The sequence below is a fragment of the Zosterops lateralis genome (genome assembly GCF_965231275.1).
Source record: "Zosterops lateralis genome assembly, chromosome: 11".
NCBI classification, from domain to species: Eukaryota; Metazoa; Chordata; class Aves; order Passeriformes; family Zosteropidae; genus Zosterops; species Zosterops lateralis.
In genome coordinates, this window is record NC_139771.1 from 2,401,791 (window position 1) to 2,425,813 (window position 24,023).

General features: G+C 50.9%; 1 protein-coding gene across 1 annotated transcript in view; it reads left to right on the top strand.

The window, feature by feature from the left end:
* Positions 1–92: 92 nt before the first annotated feature.
* The window catches only part of TWF2 (twinfilin actin binding protein 2), a 31,169-nt gene continuing 7,238 nt past the window's right edge, over positions 93–24,023 (top strand). Inside the window, exons 1-5 of the mRNA XM_083869112.1 lie at positions 93–189; positions 10,288–10,365; positions 21,316–21,494; positions 22,803–22,898; positions 23,644–23,748. Coding sequence (XP_083725238.1) covers positions 165–189; positions 10,288–10,365; positions 21,316–21,494; positions 22,803–22,898; positions 23,644–23,748 — 483 coding nt within the window. The 5' untranslated portion in view covers positions 93–164. The remainder of the gene's footprint in view (positions 190–10,287; positions 10,366–21,315; positions 21,495–22,802; positions 22,899–23,643; positions 23,749–24,023) is intronic.

The window sequence follows — 24,023 nt, forward strand, 5'->3', positions numbered from 1 at the left end:
GGTGCGGCTCCTCCCGGCTCCTCCCGGCCGCGGTCCCGCCCCGGGGCGGTGCGGAGCGGAGCGGAGCGGCCCCGCGCTCCGGAACGGGCGGTGCCGCCTGCCCAGCCGTTTCCTGCCCGGGACGCGGCGGAGCGGAGCCGAGCGGAGCGGAGCCGAGCGGAGCCATGACTCACCAGACCGGCATCCACGGTGAGCGGCGCCCGCCGAGCGCCCGCGTCCCCCCGCGGCATCCCGGGCGCCGTCCCCGCTCCCGGCCCCCGCCCCGGCCCGGCTGCCCCGCCATCGGCACCCCCGGGCCGCGCTCCGCGCATCCCCGGCCCCGCCGCGCCGGGCTGCGGGCGGTGTTGCGGCAGCGGCGGCGATGGGGGCGACGAGATGAAGCTTCCCGAAGGAACTGGCAGATTTCCTGCGATTAGCGGGGGAGGGGGACACTGAGTCAGGCTCGGAGAGTCTGGGTGCCGGCGGGAGGTGCGGGAGGGGGTCTGGCCCCGGGTGCCGCCGGCGCGGGGCTCTCCCGCATCCTTTGTCTGGGCTGATGCTCAGCACCCGCCGCGCCGTGCTGGGACAGATGTGTCACGCACATCTGCCTGGCCGCAGCCCCGGCCACCGCTCCCTTCCCTACGGGGATGCTCGGCCCCGGCTGCTCCCCAGCCCAGGGGAGCTGCGGAGAGCCCGAGTGAATTCCTGCTTCCCGATTTCTCCGCCCGCTCCACACAGGACCCAGCCAGCACCCCGACGCGACGGCTTCTGCATTTCTGAGTGTGCTTGGTGCATGCCTGACGGTGTGTCCTCACGGTGTTTCCCTCCTGCCCCCCGCCTCGCCAGCTCAATTAGCAATATTAATCAGGAGTAGAGGTGCTGCATAATTTATGTAACCGAATCAATATGCGAGCGGGGATGTGAGAGCAGCTGCCCCTGGAGCCCTGCTCTGTGCGGTCGGGTGTGAATCCAGCCCGCAGCGTGTCCCGGGAGGGAGCTGGGACATTGGCACCTTTGTGCCGGGGTGGGGATTTGTGCCTGCTGGTCCTTCATGGCATGAGCATCCTTGTTCCTTCAGCATGGTCGAGAACATCCTTCCCCTCCAGTTGCTTCTGGAGGGGCTGTAGCTGAGAAGTGGCCAGCGATGGTGCTTAGATGGTTCTCCTGCTTTTGCCCAGGAGAGCTGGTGGTTGTTGGTGGCGTTTGGGTTCAGGTTCATTGCTTCTGGCTTAGGCTGAGGTAAAGTTCAGGCTCTAATTAAATCTTCCTTGTTTTGTAAAATATAACAATAATTTTAAAAGTTAAAAATCAGCAGGATGGACCCCTGCACCCACCTGAGCTCTGGGCGTGCTGGTCCCACCCTGCAGGGCTGTCCATGGGGTCTGGGCAGGCAGAGCCTGTTGCACTGTGTCCCCTGAGGCTGCTGCCTGTTGCTCACTGGCCATGCCCAGCTGCTCCTGTGCTGCTGGTGCTGTCCTTCCCAGCACCCTGCAGCTGCCAGGGAGGGAGATGTACCAGCTTGGCTCTCTCTGAGAGCACTGACCTTCGCTGACCTTGGTTGCCCACTGCTGGCAAACTGTCCCCAGTGCTGGGGGTCACCGTGGGGTTCCCTGTAGGACGTGACGTGCCCTGTCAGCGTGAAAGGGGAAGGGACTCCACTTCCCCCAGGGAGCTGCAGCGGTGAAGGGTGGGGGTGGACCTCATGGCTCTGCCCTGGCAGCAGATCTCTGGGCTGGGGGTGGTGTAGAAACCTCCCTGTGGTTATGGAAAATAGCTTGTGTTGGGTGGTCTTGCTGTCGCAGCGTCTTGGACATCTCTGGGTTCTCTCTCCATGCCCTGCTGCGCTGCGTCTCTTCCGGGAAGCTGCTGTTTCCTCTCTGAGTGCAAATCTGCTCCTCCAACACCTGTGGTGCACAACTGAGGTGCTCCAGGCTCTAAAGGAACCACCACCCCCCCGAGGTGGATTTGGGATATTTCAGTCTGCCCCACCCCGTCATGGTGATTGAATTATTCTGTTTGCTCAGCAAAGAGCAGATTCCATATTGAATGAGGAACAGCAATCCCACTGCTACTTTCAGCCCCTCTGCTGAGGTGCTGAGGTCTGTTGTTTGCTGAGGAGGAGGGATTATTTGCCTCTTCCTGCTTTCTGGGGCCTTGTTATCTTTGTGTATACCCAGCATTTTCTGGTTTTTCATTCTCATTTCTCCCATATTTTCAGTGAGACATCTGCTCCCAGGGGAACTATGCTCAGATTCCACGGCTGGCTTAGGGGAGGTTGCAGACAAGCTGGTGAGGGATTTTGCTTGACACTGTGCTAGATCTGTGTGAGGCAGGGTGAAGTGGTGGTGGGGAACCCCTGGAGCATCCCCCTGCTGTGATACTCCCACATTATCCCAGCTTTTGGGGAGAAACAGGTGGAAGGGAAGCGATGGCAGTGAGAACTGGGGGGTCAGGGAGTGCAGTCAGGCCTGAGCCTTTCATGCAGGGGCAAGAGGCTAATTGGGGTTTTTTTTAGGTACCCCAGGCAGCTCTCTTGAAGGTGCTGGCGAGAAAACCAGGCTGCCATGGAGACTGCCAGGCTGGGGAGGCGGTTGGAAGCTGTCAAAGGGTGCTGTGGGCTTCCTGGGACTGGAAACCTGCATTTTAGCTACAGCTGGGAGGATTCATTGAGTGTTTTTGCAGTCCCTATTTTGCTCTGAGTGGCATTAGATTGGAACAGCATTTGCTGCCTGAGCTTAGAACCTTGGGAAGGCAATGCTGAACCAGGGCTTTGATGCTGGTGGGAGGTCATCTGCTTTCAGTTGCTTCTGGGATCTCTTTCAAGACCACTGGATAGAGAGAAAAGTCTCTTAGAGGGTATTTTTCCCATCTCAAAAGTAGAGAAATCAAATGCATTTTGTTTCTTTCACTCAAAAATAGAGTTTGGTACCTGCTCTTTTTGGGGGAGGCGGCAAGACCTGGGGATAGGGGGGGACCTTTGCTCCCATCCACCGCTGAGCTGCCACTTTGCCCCAGGTCTGGATCTTGCTTTGGGAATGCATCTGGTGGGAATGGATGTTTGCTTCAGGAGAAGCATAACCATGGTGCACATGGGCAGGAATGCTGTCAGATGGGTAAAAAAAGAGCAGTGAGGTGGGACCCAGGAGCTCCTGGGTCTGCAAAAGTCTTCATGGAAGCAGGTGGCTTCCTGGCTCTCAAGTGAGGAGAAAGAAGGACCTTCTCTGCCCATCCACCACATTCTTAGCCCCTCTCCTCTGGCTGTGCTGGGAGGCAGCACTGGCTCCTGAGGCACCTGGATGCACAAATTTGGAGGGCAGCTTTGGAATGCTGGAGGCACCCCCTAACCAGAGACATGTCACAAGGTGCCATCAGAGGAGGAGGAGAAGGAGAAGGAGGAAGAGGAGGAGGAGGAGGAGAAGGAGGGATAGTTGGTTCATGGCCCCTTTTACTCATGGGGAACAGAGGGCACAGGGCTGCTGCAAGGATATTTTTGAGGAACCAGACCCAGTCTTTTTTCTGAGGCTACCTTGGAGGTTGATGCCCACTGGAGTATGGCCCATATCCAAGTGGAGGGCACGTCAGGATGGCCAGAGCGGCAGTGCTGGTGGAACACCAGATAAATGCTCTGAGATGTGAAACCCCTTGAAGTCAAGCACCTAAAGTGGATAGAGAAAATCCTTTGGAAAATGTGCAGTGAGAGACTAAATGCGGTGAGATCATGGCCAGGGTCTGTCCCTTGGTGCCTACCCCCTCCAATGCACAAACCAGTGCTCTGCTGGTGGCTTTACTGGTGGAGAAAAGGAACGGCAAGGAAGGACCAACCATGTGTCCTTCAATCCCACTCTGCCCCAGGATCCAACTGATGCTGCCCGCAGGGTGAGTGCTGCCTACTCTGGAGCAAGGGAAGGGACAAATAACTCCAATCCAAGGTGGCAAAGTGTAGACAAGACAAGTCCTGGGCACACGTGGAAAAGCAGGTGTTGACAAGCAAACGTCTGGTGTCAGGCAGGTGGCTGAAAGTCTCTGGGCAGGATTTGCACTAAGAGCCAGGAGCTGTCCATGTGAAATCCTGCAAGAATACAGTCTAGCCCCACAGAAAATTGGGAGGAAAACTTTGCTTGTCTCTTCTCTTGGTCCTTTTTCCCCTCACCCCACTCCTTCTTTCTATTTTCTTCTGACATCTGTAGCTTTTTTTCCTCAGAAAAGATTCCCTGCAAGGACATATTTATTTTTTCCATGGTGAGAAATAAAATCCTCTTACAGCTTAAACTTGCCAACTGTATCCATTGGCAGAAAAGCTCTCTGCAGCAAGTCAGTTGAGCAAGCACTGCATAAAGGAGTTACTCTGGGATAGACTGAAAAGAAGGAATTTTAGCAGCAGCAAAAACTATTTTGTGGCTGTTGCAGTTGTATCCTTTCCTGGATGCCTAGATCAGGAGCTGGGCAGAGCCGCCTGGGCAGGGAAAGTGTGGGTAATGCAAGTATAACCATGTTTTATTCATCACCATCTTGACTTCTTGTCTAGCCAAGCATCCCTGGAACTTGGACAAGTTTTGCCTGGGTTTTGCTGGATTTTTGGGTGAGTTTCCCTGTTGCATCCCAGGCACGCTGTGCCCCAGACAGTGAAAGGAAAGCAGCCACTTGCAGTGGCATCGAGTTGGAGATTATGTCCAGCGAATGAAAGATTGATGGCCGGAGGCTCGAGTTTCCCATCGGGAGGGCAAGGTGACTTGATGTATTGAGAGAGGCATCTGTTTCAGGGAGCATGTATTATTGATCTGGGAGCTGGGCACTGCCTAGGGGCGATGGGGAAGGGTCAGACAAGCAAAAACCTGTTGCTGCCCCAACAAGTGGGCGAGAGGCCGGAGGAGGGGACGCGCGGGGAAGGCGCCCTGGCTGTCACCTCCATCCCCATCCCGCGGTGCTCCCCGGGGATTGTGCGGGCGGCTCTGCGGGCACCCCCGGCATCCCCGGGGACAGAGTGCCCGTTGCTGTGGCTACAGCTGTCATCACTGCCTCTCTCCTCCTGCGGGCTCCTTGCAGCCCGTCTCTGCTCAGAGAAGCTAATTGGGGGTGTAAACAGCTTGAAAACGCTCCGTTTGGGAACGCTGTTTGGCGGGGTGGTACCCGCAAGCGCCATCGTTCAGCAGTTTAAACAGGAGCAATTCTTCAAGCCCAGCACTGAAATCTCTGGGGGACTGATCCAAACGGGCACATCCCAGCACAGGGCAGTCCTCTGGTTGCAAGCACCGTGTCTGTCAGTAGGTGCAAGGATGTGGCTGCTCCCTGAGCTGAGGGAATTGGAGCTTTGGTCTGCACCTTTTGGTCAGTGCTGCCAGAGGGGAGGTACCATCCTGCCCTCCCTGCACCAGCTCCAGTTCTCCTCTGGCTGTTTGCCTGCAGGGTCAGGGCCACCTGAAGGCCACTGCTGGCCAGCCATCACCTCCCTGCCACACTGTGAGCTGCTCAGCCTGGATGCCCTGGTGTCATCAGCTGGCTCTGCTCAGCCCTCCATCCCAAATGGGTGGCAGGTGCCATTGGGCTGGGAGTCTGTGTGGGACAGCCTTGCACCTGAGACGTGCTGTTATCAGGCTTTTAAATGCAGGTTGCTCATGATCAGGGGACTACTCATCTGCAGCCTACAAACAAGTGGGAGAGGGAGGTGCTGCAGGACTCAGTGGCTGAGTGGCTGAGGAGGCATGGGTGCATGTGCCCACCAGGTCTTCCAGGAGGGTCGACAGCAGGGCTGCCTTGTAGAAAGGCCAGAAGGTTCCTCAGTTTCCACTGAGCTCATGCTGCATCAAAGCAGCAACATCCCAAGCAGCAACATCCATTTTTCAGGGCAGGGATAGAGACATGACATTCTTCACAGGGTTTGGTCATGTCAACATGAAATTTCCTGAATGCCAAGGTGGGTCTTGATGTTTCTGGCTGGAAAACCAGTACAAGCTGTTAATGATTTTTCTTCTCTTCCCTGGGCTGACCAGCTGCAGTTCCTTTGGTGGCTCCTGCACGCTGCCCTCTGGCACAGGTGCTGTCTGTGCTGTGCCTTGCTCCTTGCACGATGCTGAGCCTGGGTGTGCTGTTCGTGCTGTGCCTGCAGCCTTGTCAGCACCAGATAACATGGTCATGCTCTTGTTCATGCCTTCTCAAATGACTCTGCCTGCAGCAGTGTGAAGTGACTAACCTGGACTTGGCTTGTGACTCACCTCTCTTCTCTGGAGCTGCTGGATCCTGCCCTGTCTGATCCTTTCCCCAGTTGAGATGCATTGCTTCCTATTGAGTTTCATCCTATTTCTTTTTTTCTCAGCCCATTTCTCCAGTCTCCTGAGAAAACGGTGAATTTTTCTCCAGTGCACACTTGCATCTCCTCTAGCTTCCCACCTTACAGCTGCAGGAAGCACTGCTGCAGCTGCCAGAAGTGTTCATGGAAATGTGGATATACCTCGACCCACCAGAGGTGCCCAGGACACCTTGCTCAATCCCACCTCTGATTTCTCCCTGAGTGAGTTATCCATGCGGTTTTGTGTCCATGCCATGGAGGTTCACCACCACCACCATGTTCCCAGGCTGGCATCTGACACTTGGAGACACTTAGAAGCTGAGCTAAGACCCCTGAAGCCCACAGGTCTCTGGCTCTGCTGGAGGAAGCATGAGGGATCTCATGCATCTTGGCCTCAGTAGATCCACACTGGCTGTAGCCCAGCTTGGATTTATTTCTGTATTATTTGTTTCAGGATTTTCCAGGAACCCATGTCTAGAGGGTGAGTTGGATGTGTGAGTCCCTTTCAGTCCTGTGCCCTGTTGCTCCTCCTTCGGTTTTTATGGTTTCCTCACACATGGGATTTTCAGTTCTTGGGTTGTATCCTGGAGACTTCCTGGCAGGGGATGCCAGGATGAGGCATCATCTCCAGGGCGAAGTCTCCTCTAGCTCTTCCTCCAGAGCCGACTGTGGACTTCTCTATTAATATTTCAGGCACGCAAGCCATCTCGTCAAGTCTGCTGTGCCAATTAAGTTGTAATCATGCCATAATGAAGCAGTTGCTGAGCTCGTGCTCAAACCTTCCCTGGTTTATTCCTCTCCCTCCTCACTGACTCTTGGCTCTGTGTTGTGAGAGGCAGAAGGGGACATTGGAGACACTCTGGTATTTTTATTTAAATGAAAATTGCTTAAAAAAAACCCCAGTATGTTGGGATTTTTCTCTGTGGATGGCAGCGACAAGGAACTCTGCACACCTGAGATGCTCTAGAAACACGTGGCTTTATTATTACAAGGGTCGTGGGTAAAGCAGGCCTGCTTCCAGCCACCAGCCTGGACTGGAGCAAAGCTCTAAAGAGAGAATGGGGAGAGAGAGATAGAAGAGAGCTAAGGGGTAAAAACGGGGTAGGAGCAGGGAAAAACGTGGGGAGGAGAGGACAAGAGCGGAGAAGCGAGGAAAGGAGGGTAAGAGGGGATAAGAGGGTAAGAGCGAGGAGGAAAGGACAAGACAAGAGAGGGGAGGAGATGAGTGGACAAGACAAGAGAGCGATCCTCTTGTGACAATACAATATATCCTTTTTTCTGTTGAATATTCTAATTCACATTGACCCACTAGTGTGAGATACAAAACCTACAAACTTTGCATGCAGCCTATAAGAACGACTGCATTACCATGTCATTTTACTCTCTACAGACTTTTTTCTTATGCATTTGTTCCTGGATGTCTTTTCCCAAGGTGGAAAGGCAACATTCTTGTCCTTTTGTGAGCTTAATCACCGTTTTCCTGCCTGCCATGCACACATCTCGAAACTGGCTTTCATTCCTATTTCACTCAGGTTTTGTATCTGCAGTATTTTTTATCATGCAGTCATATTCATAAGTCCTTCCTGTCTGGTCTTTCCCAACACCAGTAGAATTAAATTGCAAGCTCCCTCTGAAGTTTTTTTTGAAAGCTTTGCTGCTGTCTCCTCTGGAAATAGTCTCCCTCCTTGGAAGACCTTGTGGGATTTCCTGTGGTGTGCTTGGCTTCTCTGGCAGCATCCAGGCTTTTCCTCATCCCCTTCAACCCCTGGGTACCCACACAGACCCCAGTGCTTGGCTGTCACTTGTCAACCACTCAACTGCCAATCATCCAATGCCAATCAGCTCTTGATCTTCAAGGCACTCTTACCATTTCCAAGTGGGCTACAGGGTTGCATTTGCCCAGACTCCTGATTTTCCAGACCACCAACTGCCTTTGGGTTCTGGGAAGGATGGGGTCAGACGGAAGGGATTTTCAAGCTGGTTAGTGCTGCAGAGCTTTCCTATTTCTTCCCTGGACGTGATGCTATAGAAACATCCAAGAGCAACGTTATCCTCTCATAGTTTTGCAGTGTGATAGGAATTGGTGAAACTTAAAGCTTATTAAGAGCTTTTGTCTCCTGCATGAGGTTTCCTGGGTGTATAAATGTTTTTTTCTCTTCCTCTTCCGCCTTGTGTGTGTGCAGTAACCACAGATGCTGCCAGAAGGAAACAGCTGCTCTCGACAGGGAAGGGGGCTAAAAATATCATAGTATCCCTTGGTTGGGCACAGCAGGAGTAGGCTGAGCTCCCAGCTGGCACTAGGAGAGGGTGATTGTCTGCTCTGAGAACTGGGAGAGCTACATGCCTTGATGCTGTTGGAGGGAGCGTGCTTGTGGTGGGAATACACCAGCAAACCCTCTCTTTGTCCTCTCAAATGCCATTAAGGAGTGATGTGCCTTTGCTGGGGTGTCTGTCTGCCCATTCCTGCAGGGTCCTGTCAGGATGGTACCTCTGGGTTTGTGTGGGAGCTGCTGCCTGCAAGGAGCCAGCCTGGGAGCTCTTCCTCATGTGTGCCTCTTCTCTCTGTGGGAGGAGAAGGCACCCAGACCTCTGCTGGTGGAGCAGATGCCTTGCAGAGGTGTCATTTGTGGGGGACAGGCAGGAGTTTCCTGTGAACTCCCCAGGGATTCCTCCTCCCTCAGGGCTGGGGAGCTGCGGGCAGTGCCCCAGCCCAGGATCTGCCTCCAGGGGACTGAGGGCACCACTGAGTGACAGTCGGTGGCTGCCCGTGTCCCTTGTGCGGGTGCCAGGTAACATCAAGACAACTCCTGGAACTGTGCTGAAGCTGGTAGGTGGAGGGACTGCAGTGCTGGAAGAACTGCAGGCAATGGATGTGGCCCTTGTAGGGATGGCTGCCTTTGCCATGTGCCTTAGCCTTAGTGGGTGCTCTCAGGCTCCAGGTTCCTTCCAGCTTCTTGCTCTTTCGGCACAGCAAAGCACTAGGAATGGAGGGGCTGCTGATGGAGATTCCAAACATGAATCCTGGTGTGGGTTAAGGGGTCTCTGCCCAGATCTCTAACCTTTGCAACACCAGTTTCTTGAGTATTTCTAACAAGCAGAGCAGCTTTGAACTCCCAGGGCCCCCTTTGCTGCACTGCTACATCCAAGAAAGGGCTTGGGTGGCTTTAGGGGGAGCCAGGTCAGGAGGTGATCCTTGTTGGGGGTTGGCCCCGCCGAGCCACATCTCCAGGGCTTTGCCTTCACACGGAGCATGTCCCAGGTGGCACGGGAAGCTCTGTGCCAGTGATGCTTCCAGGGTGGGCAGATGAAGCCTCCAGTGCTGGCTGTGGGCTGCTCCTTCAATATCCAGTGCCTCCAGCTGCCTCCTGGTATGATGCTGAAGATAGTTGCCGTTGCCTAGTGCTCAGGGAGTGGGGTGAGGAGGAATGCTCCCTGAAACACTTCCCAAAAGCCTTCTGCAATCCAAGCCCTGCCATCTCCAGAACAAAACCCTGGGGCTGTTGCCTTTCCCTTCCCCACGGGCTCAGCTTCAAACCAGCTTCTCCAGTTTGGAGCTGTGCTGGTTCCCAGCCACTCGGGAGCAGCATCCTGCCATGTGTCACATGTTCCCAGGACATTACAGCCTGTCAGGACATCCTCCAGCCACCCCGGCTATGCCAACCCTACCACTCTTACAGAGAATCAACTTGTCACTTGAGCTCTCCCTGCCTGCACTGGCCAAGCCATCATCTAAATTTGGGTGATTATGTTCACCCAGGCCAAGTATCAGGTTCTCTGGATCACATGTGCTCCCAGCTGCTATTTAACTCTGACGCCTCAGGGAGACGCAGCTCTTCTCTCCCAGCTTTTTGAGTTTTGTATTGTTAGTTTTTCATTATAATTTTTTTGGCACCAGAGATTTAATTTTTTAAATTTTTTTTAAGTTTTCTGTCCTGCCAAGTTGATCCCCTTTCTGGTCAGTCACTGAGCAACCCAGCACCTGCTTTGATTGCTAAATCTGATCACAATGTTTTTGGTTCTTTCAGCCACCACAGAATTAAGGGACTTTTTTGCCAAAGCCCGAAATGGTTCAGTTCGGCTCATCAAGGTCATCATTGAGGACGGTAAGTCCCATTTTTAAGTGCTTTGATTTACACTCTGTCTATTCTCTGTTTCCTCTCCTCCTTTCTTCTTCACCACTGTGGTGCCAGCTTGTGTTTTCGGAAACCTCAAAGAAAATGCTGCTGAGGTTTCTGGGCATGTGGCAACCCAGACCTGAAATACCAGTCAAACTTTGGGTGTGCTGGTGAGCAGCTCTTGGAGCCCCAGGGCAGCTCCAGTGGGGAGCAGTGACTTTGCCAGCAGAGCAATACCAGCCTGGGATTGGTGCTCTGTGGGGGCTTTTGCTGCTGCTGTGTCATATTTTATTATGGGATCCCTGTGACAGGCTGCTGCAGGGACCCTGGGACCTTTGTCGGGGGCGGTGCACAGGCATCTTTTTCCTCAGATGTGTCATCCCACACCTGGCAAGGAGATGCTCAGGGCAGGGGGGTGCTCTGTGGCTCAAGGCCCAGCACAGGCCCGCAGTGGCATCCTTTGAGGAATGCCACACTCTTGAGACTCATCCCATGGGGCTGTGCCTAGCCCAGGACACAGGCTGGCACCAACCTTGCCTGTGTTTGTGCTGTGGAATAGGTCCTTTGGGTGTCCTCTGCATCTGTCGAGCAAGTGAGCAGAGCTAAGCACTGATTGAATGTCTCCGCGGGCGGGGAGCTGCCCTGGTGTAGGTTTTCCATCACCTCGGCCTCATACAATTGCATATGAATGACCTGTTTCTCTCGGCAGTGGGGACATCACTGCCCTGCCAAGCTGCTGTCACCACTTCCCCTGGGTGGGCCACCAGTGCAAACACCAAGGTGGATGTGGTTGTAAGGAGCCTGTGGTCATAAGGGCCCACCTGACCTTTGGAGAGGCCACAACGTTCTGTTCAGAAGAGCAGTGTGACTGGAAATACATGGGACACATCAGTGGAATTGCAGCAAGGCTCAGTAGTGTTGGCTTTGTCTTTGGCAAGGTCCCCATTGTTGGGGGTGAAACATCCACATTGTTTCTTTGGAGTGTCTTTGACAACAATTTTGCGCTCTCAGCTTCTTTTGCTTTTAAAAGGTAGGAATCAGGTTTGTGTCAGGATAAGTCATGCCTGTCCCTAAGCCTGGACTTGGGATGCTTAGGGCTTGTGCCACTGTTTTTAGGTTGTGGCTACTGATGCCAGCGAGGGAGACTTTTTATCACCAATGGAAAACATTTCCCACTATCTCAGCTCTGGTTGAATGGGGTTTATTTATCTGTCCACTGTCAGCTGCAGGGCCACCACTCTTCTGCCACACAGGGGACATCAGCCTGCTGGTACCCAGCAGTGAAGGACCTTTGGGCATTAACCTGTGGCCAGGCAGATGTCACAGCCAGACAGATGGATGCTCACCCTGGAGTGGAGAGGTCCAGAACTTCCTGGGGAGGATATGCCAGCTGCCCTGCCTGAACAGGGGATGTGGAAGAGGAGTATCCCTCTCTGCTGCATGGCTTGCAGCACCTTTTGCCCTGTGGAGAATTTGTCTTGGGGCATTTTGGAGCAGGCAACAGTGACTAGAAGGAGAGGAAGATGGTGCAAGGAGCCTTACGGCAGATGCTCTGTGTTTGGGCATCTCCAACACCACCATTGTGGCTGAGTGACCCTTTGGGTGAAATTAGAGAGGTCATTTTGCCTTTGGAGAGCTATTGGGAAGAGCTGAGATTGGATGGAGGAGGGAATAGGGGAGCAGGACATATACCAGGACTCAGCAGCAGTTTCTTGGCATGAGAGCAGCTTGTGCTCTAAGTGTGTTTTTAGATGATGCTCTGCTTCTCACTATCAGCAGGACTTGGGACAAGATGGCTTTGTGGACTTTCCTGTGGGATGCATTTCTTTACTCCTAGGTGATGGTGTGCACTGAGTTTTGCAGATTGGCACTCACCAGAGCTGCGGGCAGGGCAGCCTTGTTAGAGGCATTTCAGAGCAAGGCAGGGAGTGCTGGGGGGCACCTCAAGGGCCAGAAACACTCCCAGCTCTGCTTTTCCAGCAGCAGCTCCTGGTACAAAGAGAGCCTGATATAGCCAGTGCTGTATAACTTTGCTGAAGGGCGTCTGCTCTGAGTTTGCTCTTTCTGACACTTCCCAAGGAAGAAAATTTGTCCCTGGATGGATTGAGCAGAACTGCAAAGAGCTCAGGGAAAGGTTGAAGGCTGCCAGGTTAGAGCAGCACGGCTGGGGTCCAGCTGAGTCACAGCCCGGGAATAGCCTGGGGTGACTCAGCATTGATTGCTTTGTGCCTAAGGTGTTGGTTTGTTTTGCAGACAGAGATACCCTCCAGCTGCCAGTGGGTTTGGCCCTTTGAAATTCCTGCAGTTTCTTCAGGATTTCAGGCCTTTGTGATGCACAAATCCATTTACAGTGCTTTGTGTTTATTTTAGGAGTACACTGAGGTTTTTATGCTTGCCTTTCTCAAAACAGGTAGTTTTGCCAAAAGTGAAGTATTTCAAGCACCTTCTGCTGTCCTTGTTACTGAACCAGCAACTTGTGCCACCCATGCACCAATAACTGGATTCAGTAATGGTGGCAGATGCCAGGAAAGTGCTGGGCAGGGGAGGGCAATGTTGCTGTCACAGGGCATGTCCTGCCTGGGTGGGAAGAAGGGGTGAGTAATTCCTCCCAAGCCCTTCATTCCTCAACTGTTGTCCTTAAAAGCTTTCTTGCCATGAGATTTGCAGCTGCTAAGCCAAATGGGTTGAGAGGGAGAGGGTTGTGCCCCAGCCAAGGGTCTCCCTGGCTCTCAGTGGGCAGCGGGGCTGTGGGCAGAGGTCCTGACAGGGCCTGTGGCCGGCCAAGCGTGTCCTCATGAGCTCATTGTCCAAGGCCCCAAAACATTTCACTTTGGCAGATCCAGAATTTCCTACATCATGTTCTGAATCCCGTAATCTCACCCCAGACCTTTCTGCATCTACAAACATTAAGTTACGGTTGTAGGTTGGAGACAGACATGCAACAGGACTCACAGAGACCGAGTGACAAAACAGCCCAGATTTATTATGGCCGCCCCCTTTTATAGGGGGCTCAACATTCCTGCGCCTGAACACCTGATTGGTCGGGTCTGAGCACCGTCCAGCTCCCTGGCCAATGAAATGTCTGCATTCAGGATTGGATGGGATTGGCTGGGGTCCCTGTTTGAGTTCAAATCCGTCCAATCACGGATTACCCAGGACTTGTTCACTTTTCTATACTGAACTGGGCTGGCCGGATTGGATTTGTTATTTATGGCCAGATTTATCTGCCCAGCTTCAGACCAGCTGTGCTGTGCCAATTCTCCCTTTCTGTTTTATTAAAAAAATGCACAGTGTTCTTTGTTATCCTTTCCGCAAGGGCCCTTTGCAGACAGGATGACAAAGACAGACAGCATGAGCGTAGTTTGAATGAGACTTTCTACCCAACCCCACAAACTCAGCTCTCCCTAGCCAGCGATGTATCTTATGTACTGCTGGAGCTGCAACACTCACATCCAGGAGCTGTCTGGTGAGATCACCAATAACACAATCCTTCAGGCTAGCATGTAGCAGGATAAGTGCTTATAAATTACAACTTAACACTGCAAACAAGAAGCCATTCAACTTTTACGACCCTCAGAAAAACTTATTAACAGAAGAAACACTTTGTAAACAAATAAAATCCATAAATAAACTGTCACTTCAAGAGTCCCAGGTTTCCATGGGGTGGGTGCACAAGTTGTTTCAATCATTGCTCCACATAGGGCTCTACAATGTCTGTTTAGGGTCTATTAGAAGAGTGTTGCTTGTAGTCCCAAGCAGGATGTAGTGCATGGTGCACACATCTGGCAGGTATCTGTTCTGTTCTGGTATCCCTGGAGACACAAGCATATCTCTGTCCTGAGGTAATAAGATCCTAGAGACCTTCCCGTGATAAGGTCTTGCACCATTACTTTGGGCTTGAGCGACTGGACATCACTGGATAATTGTAATGATAAAAAGTGATTTAAAATGACTGGGTTCTGGGAATTTTCTAATACTGTCAAATGATTTAGTGTATAGATAGCTTTAGCTATTCTATTCTGTGGAGTCTTACCACACATTCCTTCCTTCTGCTTATCAAGCATACATTTTAAAGTGCCATGTGCACGTTCCATGATGGCCTGTCTTGTTGCTGAGCGGGGAATAATAGTGTGGTGTGACACACCCCAGAGCTGTAGGAATTGTCTTGTATTTTGTGACATGTATGTAGGGCCATTGTCTGCTTTGATGGTGTGGGGGATACCTAAAGCAGCAAAGGCTGATTGCCAGTGTACGATGGTATCCTGACGTTTTTCTCTTGTGTATACTGAAGCCCATATAGGTAATGAAAAGGTTTCAATTGAGATATATACATATGTTAAATCGCTAAATTCAGGGATGTGTGTGACATGAATTTGCCAGATTTGCAAAGCATGCAGTCTATGAGGTGGTGCAATATGGCCTTGGCAGTCAGCACAAGTGTTAACTATATTACAAGCATCTGTGTTTGACAGCTGGAATTGTGGCTGTAGGGCTCAGACACCTTGGTGGAGAAAATCATGTGATACCTTTGCTTGTGCAAGCACGTCTGGTTGTGGTGCTGTCCCAGCAGGGCCAGCCAGCCAATCTGCTTGAGCATTGCCCTCTGTAATGAAACCTGGTAAATTTGTGTGACTTCTGATATCTAAGATGTAATAAAGGCAAGTTTTGGCTTGGATGGTATGGCACAGAGTTTTTAGTAAGTCAAATAGTGGTGCATTGTTAATTTCTCTTAATAGTGCCAATCCAATCTCTTTGTAATATCAGCTACATAGGTAGAGTCAGTCACAACATTTAGAGGGATATGGGGAAAACGTTGGAAAGCCATGGCTACAGCACATAGCTCTACTAGCTGATCTCCTCTCACAACTTTTCAATATTTGCCACCCACCTTCTTCTTTCCATGTTACAATGGCTTTTCCTATTTTTCTAGAACCATTGGTGAATACTGTAACACATTTTAGGGATGTGTGGCTGTTCAGAGGTTTTAGAGACAGTGCAGTTTCCCCACTTAACTGCAGTGATTTCTGGCTTAGTAGGTGGTAAGTAATTTGTCCTGAGAAATTTTGCAAGGCACTTTGTAAAGCTGTGCTGTTGGCAAAGCACCATTCAAATTGTCCTTGTATCACAGGTATAATAATTTTTTAAGGATCTCTATCACTCAATTATAAACACCTCTGGCAGCATTTGATAATTAATTGTGCAATCAGCTCAAAGACAGTAGGTGCCATCTTTTTTGGTTGATGAGGTAAACATCTACTCTAGAATGTGCAAAGGGTTGGGCCAGTGAGTATCCTACTGTCTAATAATACCGATAGGGTGAAAATCAACAATGAGAATTAATACAGTAAAGCATACGTCTGGGCATATCCAGTGGACTTGTTAATCTCAAGTTAATTTTCTGGGGGAATTTAGCTCAGGATTACCTTTTAGGAGGTTAAATAAGGGTGCTAATGGTGAGTTGGTCAATCTTAGATAGAGTCTGAACCAATTTATGGTACCCAAAAGTTCTTGTACATCATTTAGAGTTTGTACTTTGGTTGAAAGTTGAACCGTTTGTGGCTGATTGGTCTGATCTATTATTTTGAGGCTTAGATATTTCCAGGGTGTTGCTGCTGCACGTTTTCTGGTGCTATCTGCAACCTAAATGTTTTTAATGGTTGTAACAGGCTTGGCTGAATCTGTGAGAGTTCTTTTATGGTTGGGGCTGCTATTTAGATATTGTGTGTGTAGTGGTAACAGTATGCCCCTGGAAATTGTTCTCTCACTAATGAGAGTGCCTGTGCAACATACCATTGATAAATTGTGGGGCTCTTTTTCATCTCCTGTGGTAAAACTTTCCATTGATAATGTTCCACTGATGCAGCATTATTAATGGATGGCACTGTGAAAGTAAACTTTGGGGTATCATTTGGATATAATGGAATAGTGAAAAAATAATATTTCAAGTCTATGATCAGAATGTCCCGGGTGGCAGGTATCATGGTAGGAGATGGCATACTAGGTTGCAAAGCACCCGTGCTTTCTATTACAGCATTGATTTTTCCCAAGTCATGGAGCAACCTCCATTTACCAGATTTCTTTTTTACAACAAATACCAGGGTGTTCCAAGGGCTCAGAGATGGTTCTATGTTCCCCTGAACTAGTTGCTCTTGTACCAGGGCTTTTAGAAAGTCCAGTTTCTCCTTCCCAAGGGACTACTATGGTAGTCACACAGGCTGAGTAGTGAGCTATTTTAGAGCTAATAAAGGGATACTTTACACCCTTCAATACAGTGGCACCCATTAAAAATCTGTCCCCACCCAGACTTCCCATGCTGACAGAACATCCCGCCCTCACAGGTTAAGTGATGCAGCGGGGACATATGGTTGAATCTTAGCTGTTTGATGTGTCCACCTCACATGGAGAGGTCACCAGTTGCGACATGGGTGCAGACCCACACAGAGGACAGCAGCCAGCAGCAGGTCAGACATGGAAAGCTTCTTTATTTTTCTGACTCCATCAACTTATATACACTTTATACAGAAGGCCAAGGATTGGCCAAAAGGTTGTGACCTCAGGGACCTCATTGGTCACTCTTACCATCAATTAAGTTCTCCTCTCAGAGAAGAACTATGCAAAACACATAGATAATTTCTAAAAATACATATAGTTTATATCAAGCTCTGTGAGAATCATGCTGTGAAGATTCAAACACTTGAAAGCAAGAAAATTCAGGGCAACAGTTTGACCATCTGGGTTTTTAACCAACACAAGTTTGCTCCTCAGTCAGCTCTGTGTGGTCCCTTTGAGGCCAGCAAGGGCAGGTCCCACAGGTGTGGCAGGCCACGATTAAGGCCATGTGTTGGCAGAGATGGTGGTGACATCTGCCTCTGTGTCAATTATCTCATTGACTTTTATCTGTGAGGGCCTTGTCTGAGGCATCATAACAGTACAAACCATATTAGGTCTTTGATCACCTACGTCCTGAGTTCATACACCTGGGGCTCTCCTGTTGATCTGAAGCTTTGGTCTCCTTGCACCCTGGAATCTGCTTTGGGAACAGAAGGCTTAAAAGGAATGAGCTGTGCAATTTGGGTTTTAGCGGGGATAGTTACAGGTGGAGTAGGAGTTGATACCATAATATGTATTTGTCTTGTAAAATCAGCGTTGATAACATCTGGGTGCACAAAAATACCTTGCAAAGTGGCACTGGATCTCCCTATTAGCAGTGCACTCAGTCCTTTCCCTATGGGCCTCTGAGCCTCAAAAGGGACTTTATGTGCCCTTAGTGAGCTTATAGTTATTGGGACTGAGGTGAAAACATCCATTCTAGCTGATCCTCTTGTCCTTGCTGTGAACTGATCACACAGGCTTGCACTGGAGGGTAGGAAAATGCTGGTATCGTTACATGTTTCCCTTTCACGCTCAGTCTCCCATTTCCCTGGTCCTTGAGAAATTGTTCATTAGTATGAAATTTAGACTTGCATAGTTTGGTCTCATGTCTGAACCTCGCACATTGGTTGCAGCTTGCATTTACACTTCTCTGTCCTTGTGATGTCCCCAGTGGGGTGGACCTGTGGGGACAATTTACCTTCAAGTGGCCTTGTCCACATCTGTAGCAATGGGGTGTCAGTTTTACCACAGCTGTAATAGAATTAGCTAACAAGTCCATGTTATATGATCCAGTTCCAATCCTTAGCACATGCATTAATAATTTCCTCTAAGGATGGATTCACTTTGGGTAATGCATCTGTAACTTTTCTGCAGTCTTTGTTTGCATTCTCTCTTGCTAATTGTAGTATTAATTGATTCCTTGCTTTGCTGTTTGCTATTTGTTTTTCCATAGCACCTGCAAATGTTTTATGAACTGCATTTATAATTTGTTGGGGCGTTGTCTAATTCTTAAATATCTTTTGGTAGGCACAGATATGTTTGTAATTTTCATTAGAGTCCGTATTCCTAAGTCTGTTGCCTGGGCTAGTATTGAGGGGTTCAGACAGGCTTGCATCTGTGGACTTTCCATGGGAAACAGTCCCATGAGTTGAGAAATCCCTGCCCCAAATCATGGGTCCTGCTGCGAAGCTTCTGAGTTTAGCAGTCCCCGTTCCTCTGCAGAATTTCTCCAGGTGGCTTCAAACACCATATATTGCACTGGAGTACAGAGTAGTTTTGTGATTTGCCTCATGTCAAAGGGGGTTAATTCACTGGCAGTTATAAATCAAAGCATATTTGCAACTGCAGGCAATCCCACCCTGTGTTTAGCAGTTAATTGGCACAGCTCGGAGAAGATTTGCCAATTAAAAGGTACATGTTTATGAGGACAACTCCCATTACCTCGCTGGACTGGGAATGCTCTAACTGTCTCACCCCCTTGCTGCCAGTCCTCTGATGGTGGTGAAGACGTGGGCACAGAAATCCACTCAGCCTCCCCTATATCCCCAGTTGCAGCTTTACCTCTTTCCAAAAGCTCACTGGGTTACCAGTGGGGATGGAAAACCAATTGGAGCAACTATGGAGCTGGAGCTGGTACCAGCAGTGTTGAGAGAGCTTCCTCCCTGGGGCTGGCAGTAGAGCAGTGACTGTATTTCTCTCTGTGGGGGTCTAGTGTGTCCATCAGTGATGTGGGATGTTCAAAACCTCAGCTGCAGGCACGGTGGGGCCGTGGCGGCGGTGGGAGTGGGGTCCACATCACAGTGCTGGCATTTCATGGTCCTGGTGCATTTCTGGCTGTGACATTGCCTCAGCATCTGGGCACCTGCAGTGACATCTCCTCAGGGCCCGCCCACAAATTACAGCAGCACTGGACCAGTGGAGGCAGGATCATAGCACGGGTTCGGAGCCAAGCTGGTCAGCTTGAGGTGAGGCAGTCAGGGCAATTCTGTGGGAGTGAGGGGCATGTGCAGCTCCAGCCCCAGTGATTCAGCTGACAGCACAGGCGTGCCCAGTGCAGGCAGTGGGGTGGCTGTCCCCATGTGGAGCTGTGGCATGGCCATGGGGCACCCACCCAACATGACAGCACGATCTGGTGCAGCACAACAGTTTGGGGCGGCCTGGCACAGCACAACATCTTGGCACAACCAAGGGGAGGTCTGGTGTGCCTCCAGCATCCTCCACTTGCTGGGGCAGTGCTGCCTGCCTGGGCACTGCCTCGTGGTGGGTCTCCATTGCCCACCAGGAATTCCCAATCTGGCATGGCAGGGCTCGGTGCTGGCACAGGGCACCCGTTCAGTGCAGGGCGCCCGTTTTGTCAGCCACTTCTTCCGTGCACTCAGAGGGCAGCCCATGCCTCATCCAGCACCCAGTCCTCGCCACGCATCTCGGTTTTCATCTGCTTCAACAAGTCCAAAATAAGTTTCCAGGGCTTTATAATTTTTATGGTGCTTTCATTTTGCCTTGGGAAGCTGCTTCTATTATAAATCTCCCAGTCTGCACCCAAATATTTATATCGAAAGCAGCTTCTTTAGTTGTGTCCAACCTTTGGCTCTTAGCCCATATCAGCCAATCTAATAAAGCCTTGTTTTTTGCAGCTTTTTCACTGTAGTAAAGGTCTCGCCTCTGTTTTTAGAGCTTTTTTGCTGTAGTAGAACTCGCCTTGCCTCAGTTTTTGCAGCTGTTTTGCGGCTTGGTGGCTCTCCTCGCTTGCCATCTGTCTCCCTTGATCTACACATGGAATAGCTGTGTGGATCATGTCGAGAATTCACCAGTTACTATGTTAGGGTCCTAGGTTGGAGACAGACATGCGACAGAACTCACAGAGACCGTGTGACAAAACAGCCCAGATTTATTATGGCCGCCCCCTTTTATAAGGGGTTCAACATTCCTGCGCCTGAACACCTGATTGGTCGGGTCTGAGCACCGCCCAGCTCCCTGGCCAATGAAATGTCTGCATTCAGGATTGGATGGGATTGGCTGGGGTCCCTGTTTGAGTTCAAATCCGTCCAGTCACGGATTACCCAGGACTTGTTCACTTTTCTATACTGAACTGGGCTGGCCGGATTGGATTTGTTATTTATGGCCAGATTTATCTGCCCAGCTTCAGACCAGCTGTGCTGTGACATACAAATAGAATAAAAATACAGGCTGTTTTCCAGCAACCTAAGCTGGTATCCCCAGCACCACCACTTTCCCACCCAGCCATCCCAAAACCGGACTTGACCCTCGCAAGGGTGTGGATTCACATCTGTAGGATGCCTGCACCAGTCTTTAAATCCCAGCTGAGCATTACCCAGCTTACAGGGCTCCCAGTCCCACTGCCACTCGTGTAGCAGCTGAAAATAATAGCTTGAGGTGTGTGAAATATACAGGTTACTTCCAGAGGCTGGGGCTCTCCTGGCAGCATGGTCCCCCTCCAGGCTGGGGACTGTAGGACATCCTTGCTGCCCACAGACAGGAGCTTTGGGTATCAGCTTTGATTTTGACCCCTGTGAGGTTACAGGGAATCCAGTGAGAGTAGCTTTGGCTCATCATCCTGGATTTTGCTGAGACCATTGCTTTCTCAGCACCCAAAATGTTCTGCATGGTTCTCTATGTCCCTGGTAAGGTGTTCTAGTGACTCTAGGGCTTGTCCAGGTGTGATGGGAGAGGTCTTGTGTTCCCCTGAGAATAAGGAGGGATGGCTGGGGACTGCAGTGGTAATGGGACCAGAATGGGAGGAAGCCACAGGTGGTCACCAGAGAGGAAACTTTGCTGGTGAGAAACACAGGAGAGGAAGAGATGGTTGACAGAAGGCTGGCAGAAAACCAGCCCTCCACAGCAACCACAGCCCCATGGTCTCTCCTGGTAGGTCATCCCTGGGTATGTACATTCCTGCTTGTGACTTAAGGTCATAATTTCTTCTTCTGTAGTACAGCATCATTGCTGGTGGTGGAGCAGCAGTCAACCCTTAATGAGCCGCCACCTGGTCCTGCAGGATGAGCCTTGCTTTCATCTAACACCACCTTTCCTGTCTTCCCCTTGCAGAGCAGCTCACGCTGGGAGCCCACAAAGAGCTATCCCGGCGCTGGGACGCTGACTATGACTCCTTTGTGCTGCCCTTGCTGGATGAGCAGCAGCCCTGCTACGTCCTGTACCGCCTGGACAGCCAGAACGCCCAGGGCTACGAGTGGCTCTTCATCTCCTGGTCCCCCGACAGCTCCCCGGTGAGCTCCAGGCCCTGGCACCAGCCTGGGGACAGGGACATGCTGGGGAGGGGCAGGGGGAGGAAGTGCTGGCCAAGGGGGCTTCGCCCTGGGGCTGAGGAGGAGCATTCACACCCTCGGTCATGGTGCCTGGGTTGAGAAATGGAGACTGCTGTGGGGATGGGGGATTTTTTAAGACACAAAGAGAGAAACTGGGGCTGTGTCTCTGTCCTGTTTCAGTGCTAGTTGAGGAGGTGGAGGAGCTGGGATGTAGAGGGGGAGTGGTGTGGACCATGAGGCCGGGATGGAGACATCCCACCATGGCTCTGGCCATTGCTGGGAAGAGCTGGCACTGACACTGATTTGCCTCCAGCCTGGCCCTGTTCTGCTTGAGGCTGATGCAGAGTGTCTGCCAGCCCTTCTCCAGGCCTTGCTCCAAAATCAACTGTTGGAAAGTGGGCACAAAAGGGTTGGTTGGATGGGAAGCAAGTTTAGAAGATGTCAGTAGAACAGCTTGGAAAGTGCCATCCTGTTGAACACATCTGTGTAATGGGTCTGGTATTTACTGATGTGTGCTTGTCTTCTATTTACATATTTATGTGTGTATATATATGTGTGTATGTGTGTATATATATACACTATGTATATATTTGTTATATATTTATATCTTATATTTATATATTAGTATTTATAATCTATAAGCTAGATAGATTTACTGCCACGATAATACATGCACTGGTCACATATATAAAAATACATATACAAGTAATATATATGCAATTTTATATGCATGTGTATATTTGTGTATGTGTACATGTACATATACACATGCATATATAATAATATATATTTCAAATATGTATATCTTTCAACAAACCACAGAGGCTCTTACTGCAGAAGCACGATGTGCCCAGAAGCACTTGCCAAAGCTCTTCCCTGCATTCTGCAGAATGATGCAATAGAAGTGCCAAAGGCAAAAGTCACTTTTAAGTGGCTGTGTGGTATTTGTGCCTCCTCTAACCCAGGTGCTGGTGAGAGGTGGTGCTCTGGAGCTCAGGGACTAAAAAGCAAAGCATGGAGTAAACTGATGGATTGTGGGCAGCACTTGGCAAGGCTGCAGGCACGGAAATAGTGCTGGTGGGTTTTCCCAGCTGATCCCTACCTGGGGATGCTGCCATTAAAAATCAGACTGAGCTAGAAACTCGGTGGGTGCTCCCAGGAGAGGCTGAGGTGAGTGGAGCCTGTGATGGGATGGTGGCTGTGAGCACTGGGCTCCTCTCTGGTCCCCAGTGCCCCCGTGTGACAGCAGTGCCATCCCTGTCCTGGCAGGTCCGGCTGAAGATGCTGTATGCTGCCACCAGAGCCACTGTGAAGAAGGAGTTTGGCGGGGGGCACATAAAGGATGAGATGTTTGGCACAGTGAAGGTATGGTGAAGGGTTCTGGGTCTGACCCTGAGCTTCAGCAGCCTGACCAGAGCTTGGTTTGTGGGTGGTGGGGTGTGGGATGCTGGTGTTTGTTGAGGGAACAGCAGGGTGTTGGTCCTCCACACTGTTCCCTGTGTGGCCAGTGCTGCTTTCTCCTGCCTGCATGGCTCTGGTCTGGTGGAAGAGGTGGGAGGAAGGCTGCAAGATGTGGAGCTTTACACTGAATGGGAGAAGTGCCAGGTGGTGGCAGTGTCACTCCAGCAGCGAGAGCTGCCTCCACACCGGGGTTTATCTCCTGCCTTGCATGGAGGTTTCTCTTTCTCTTCCATGGGCAGAGGGAGCTGCACAGCCAGGGCCTCCTGGACATCAGTCCTGCTGGGGCCTCTGGTACTGGTGGAAGCCAGGGAACATTCCTGCTGTTCTCCAAGGTCCCTCTGCTGCTCCTGGTCTATGGGCTCTGCCTTTCCCTCTCACTTCCATGCTCATGAGCTTCATGAAAGAGCCAGAGGAGCCAACTGCCACACATCCATGGGTGACTGGGGAGGGGCAGAGTGGTCAGAACAGACAAATCGAGTGTGGGATTTGCATGGAGGAATCCAAGAGCCTTTAGCTTGATTCTCCAGGATCAAGGGTCAGGAGGGAGCCTGAGACTCACTGGGTTGCTCAGGCTCACCTCAGGGCTTAGGGTACATCCAGGCCTGCAGGATGACCAGCCGTGACACTTGCCCTGTGCCTCTGTCTGCAGGAGGATGTGTCCCTGAGCGGGTACCAGAAGCATGTGTCCTCCTGCTCTGCCCCAGCCCCGCTGACCGCAGCCGAGCAGGAGCTCCAGCAGATCCGCATCAATGAGGTGGGTGTCCCACAGCCCTCGGAGAGGACCCTCAGGCCCTCTGGCACAAAGGGGTGAGGGATGCAGGGAGTGAGCATTCAGCTAAAAGGGATGGCTCGTTTTTACTTCTCTCTCTGTTGTTTAAACCATTCCTGTCCTTCTCAAGGTGGATGAGCACCTTCACAGTCAAATGGTAGCGTGAAGAGGAATTTACACTCCTCTTTTTTTCCCCTTGCTTAGATAAGAGTTCAGGACTGTGTTTTGCTGACAGTCAGAAAATGGTTTGGGGCTGAAAG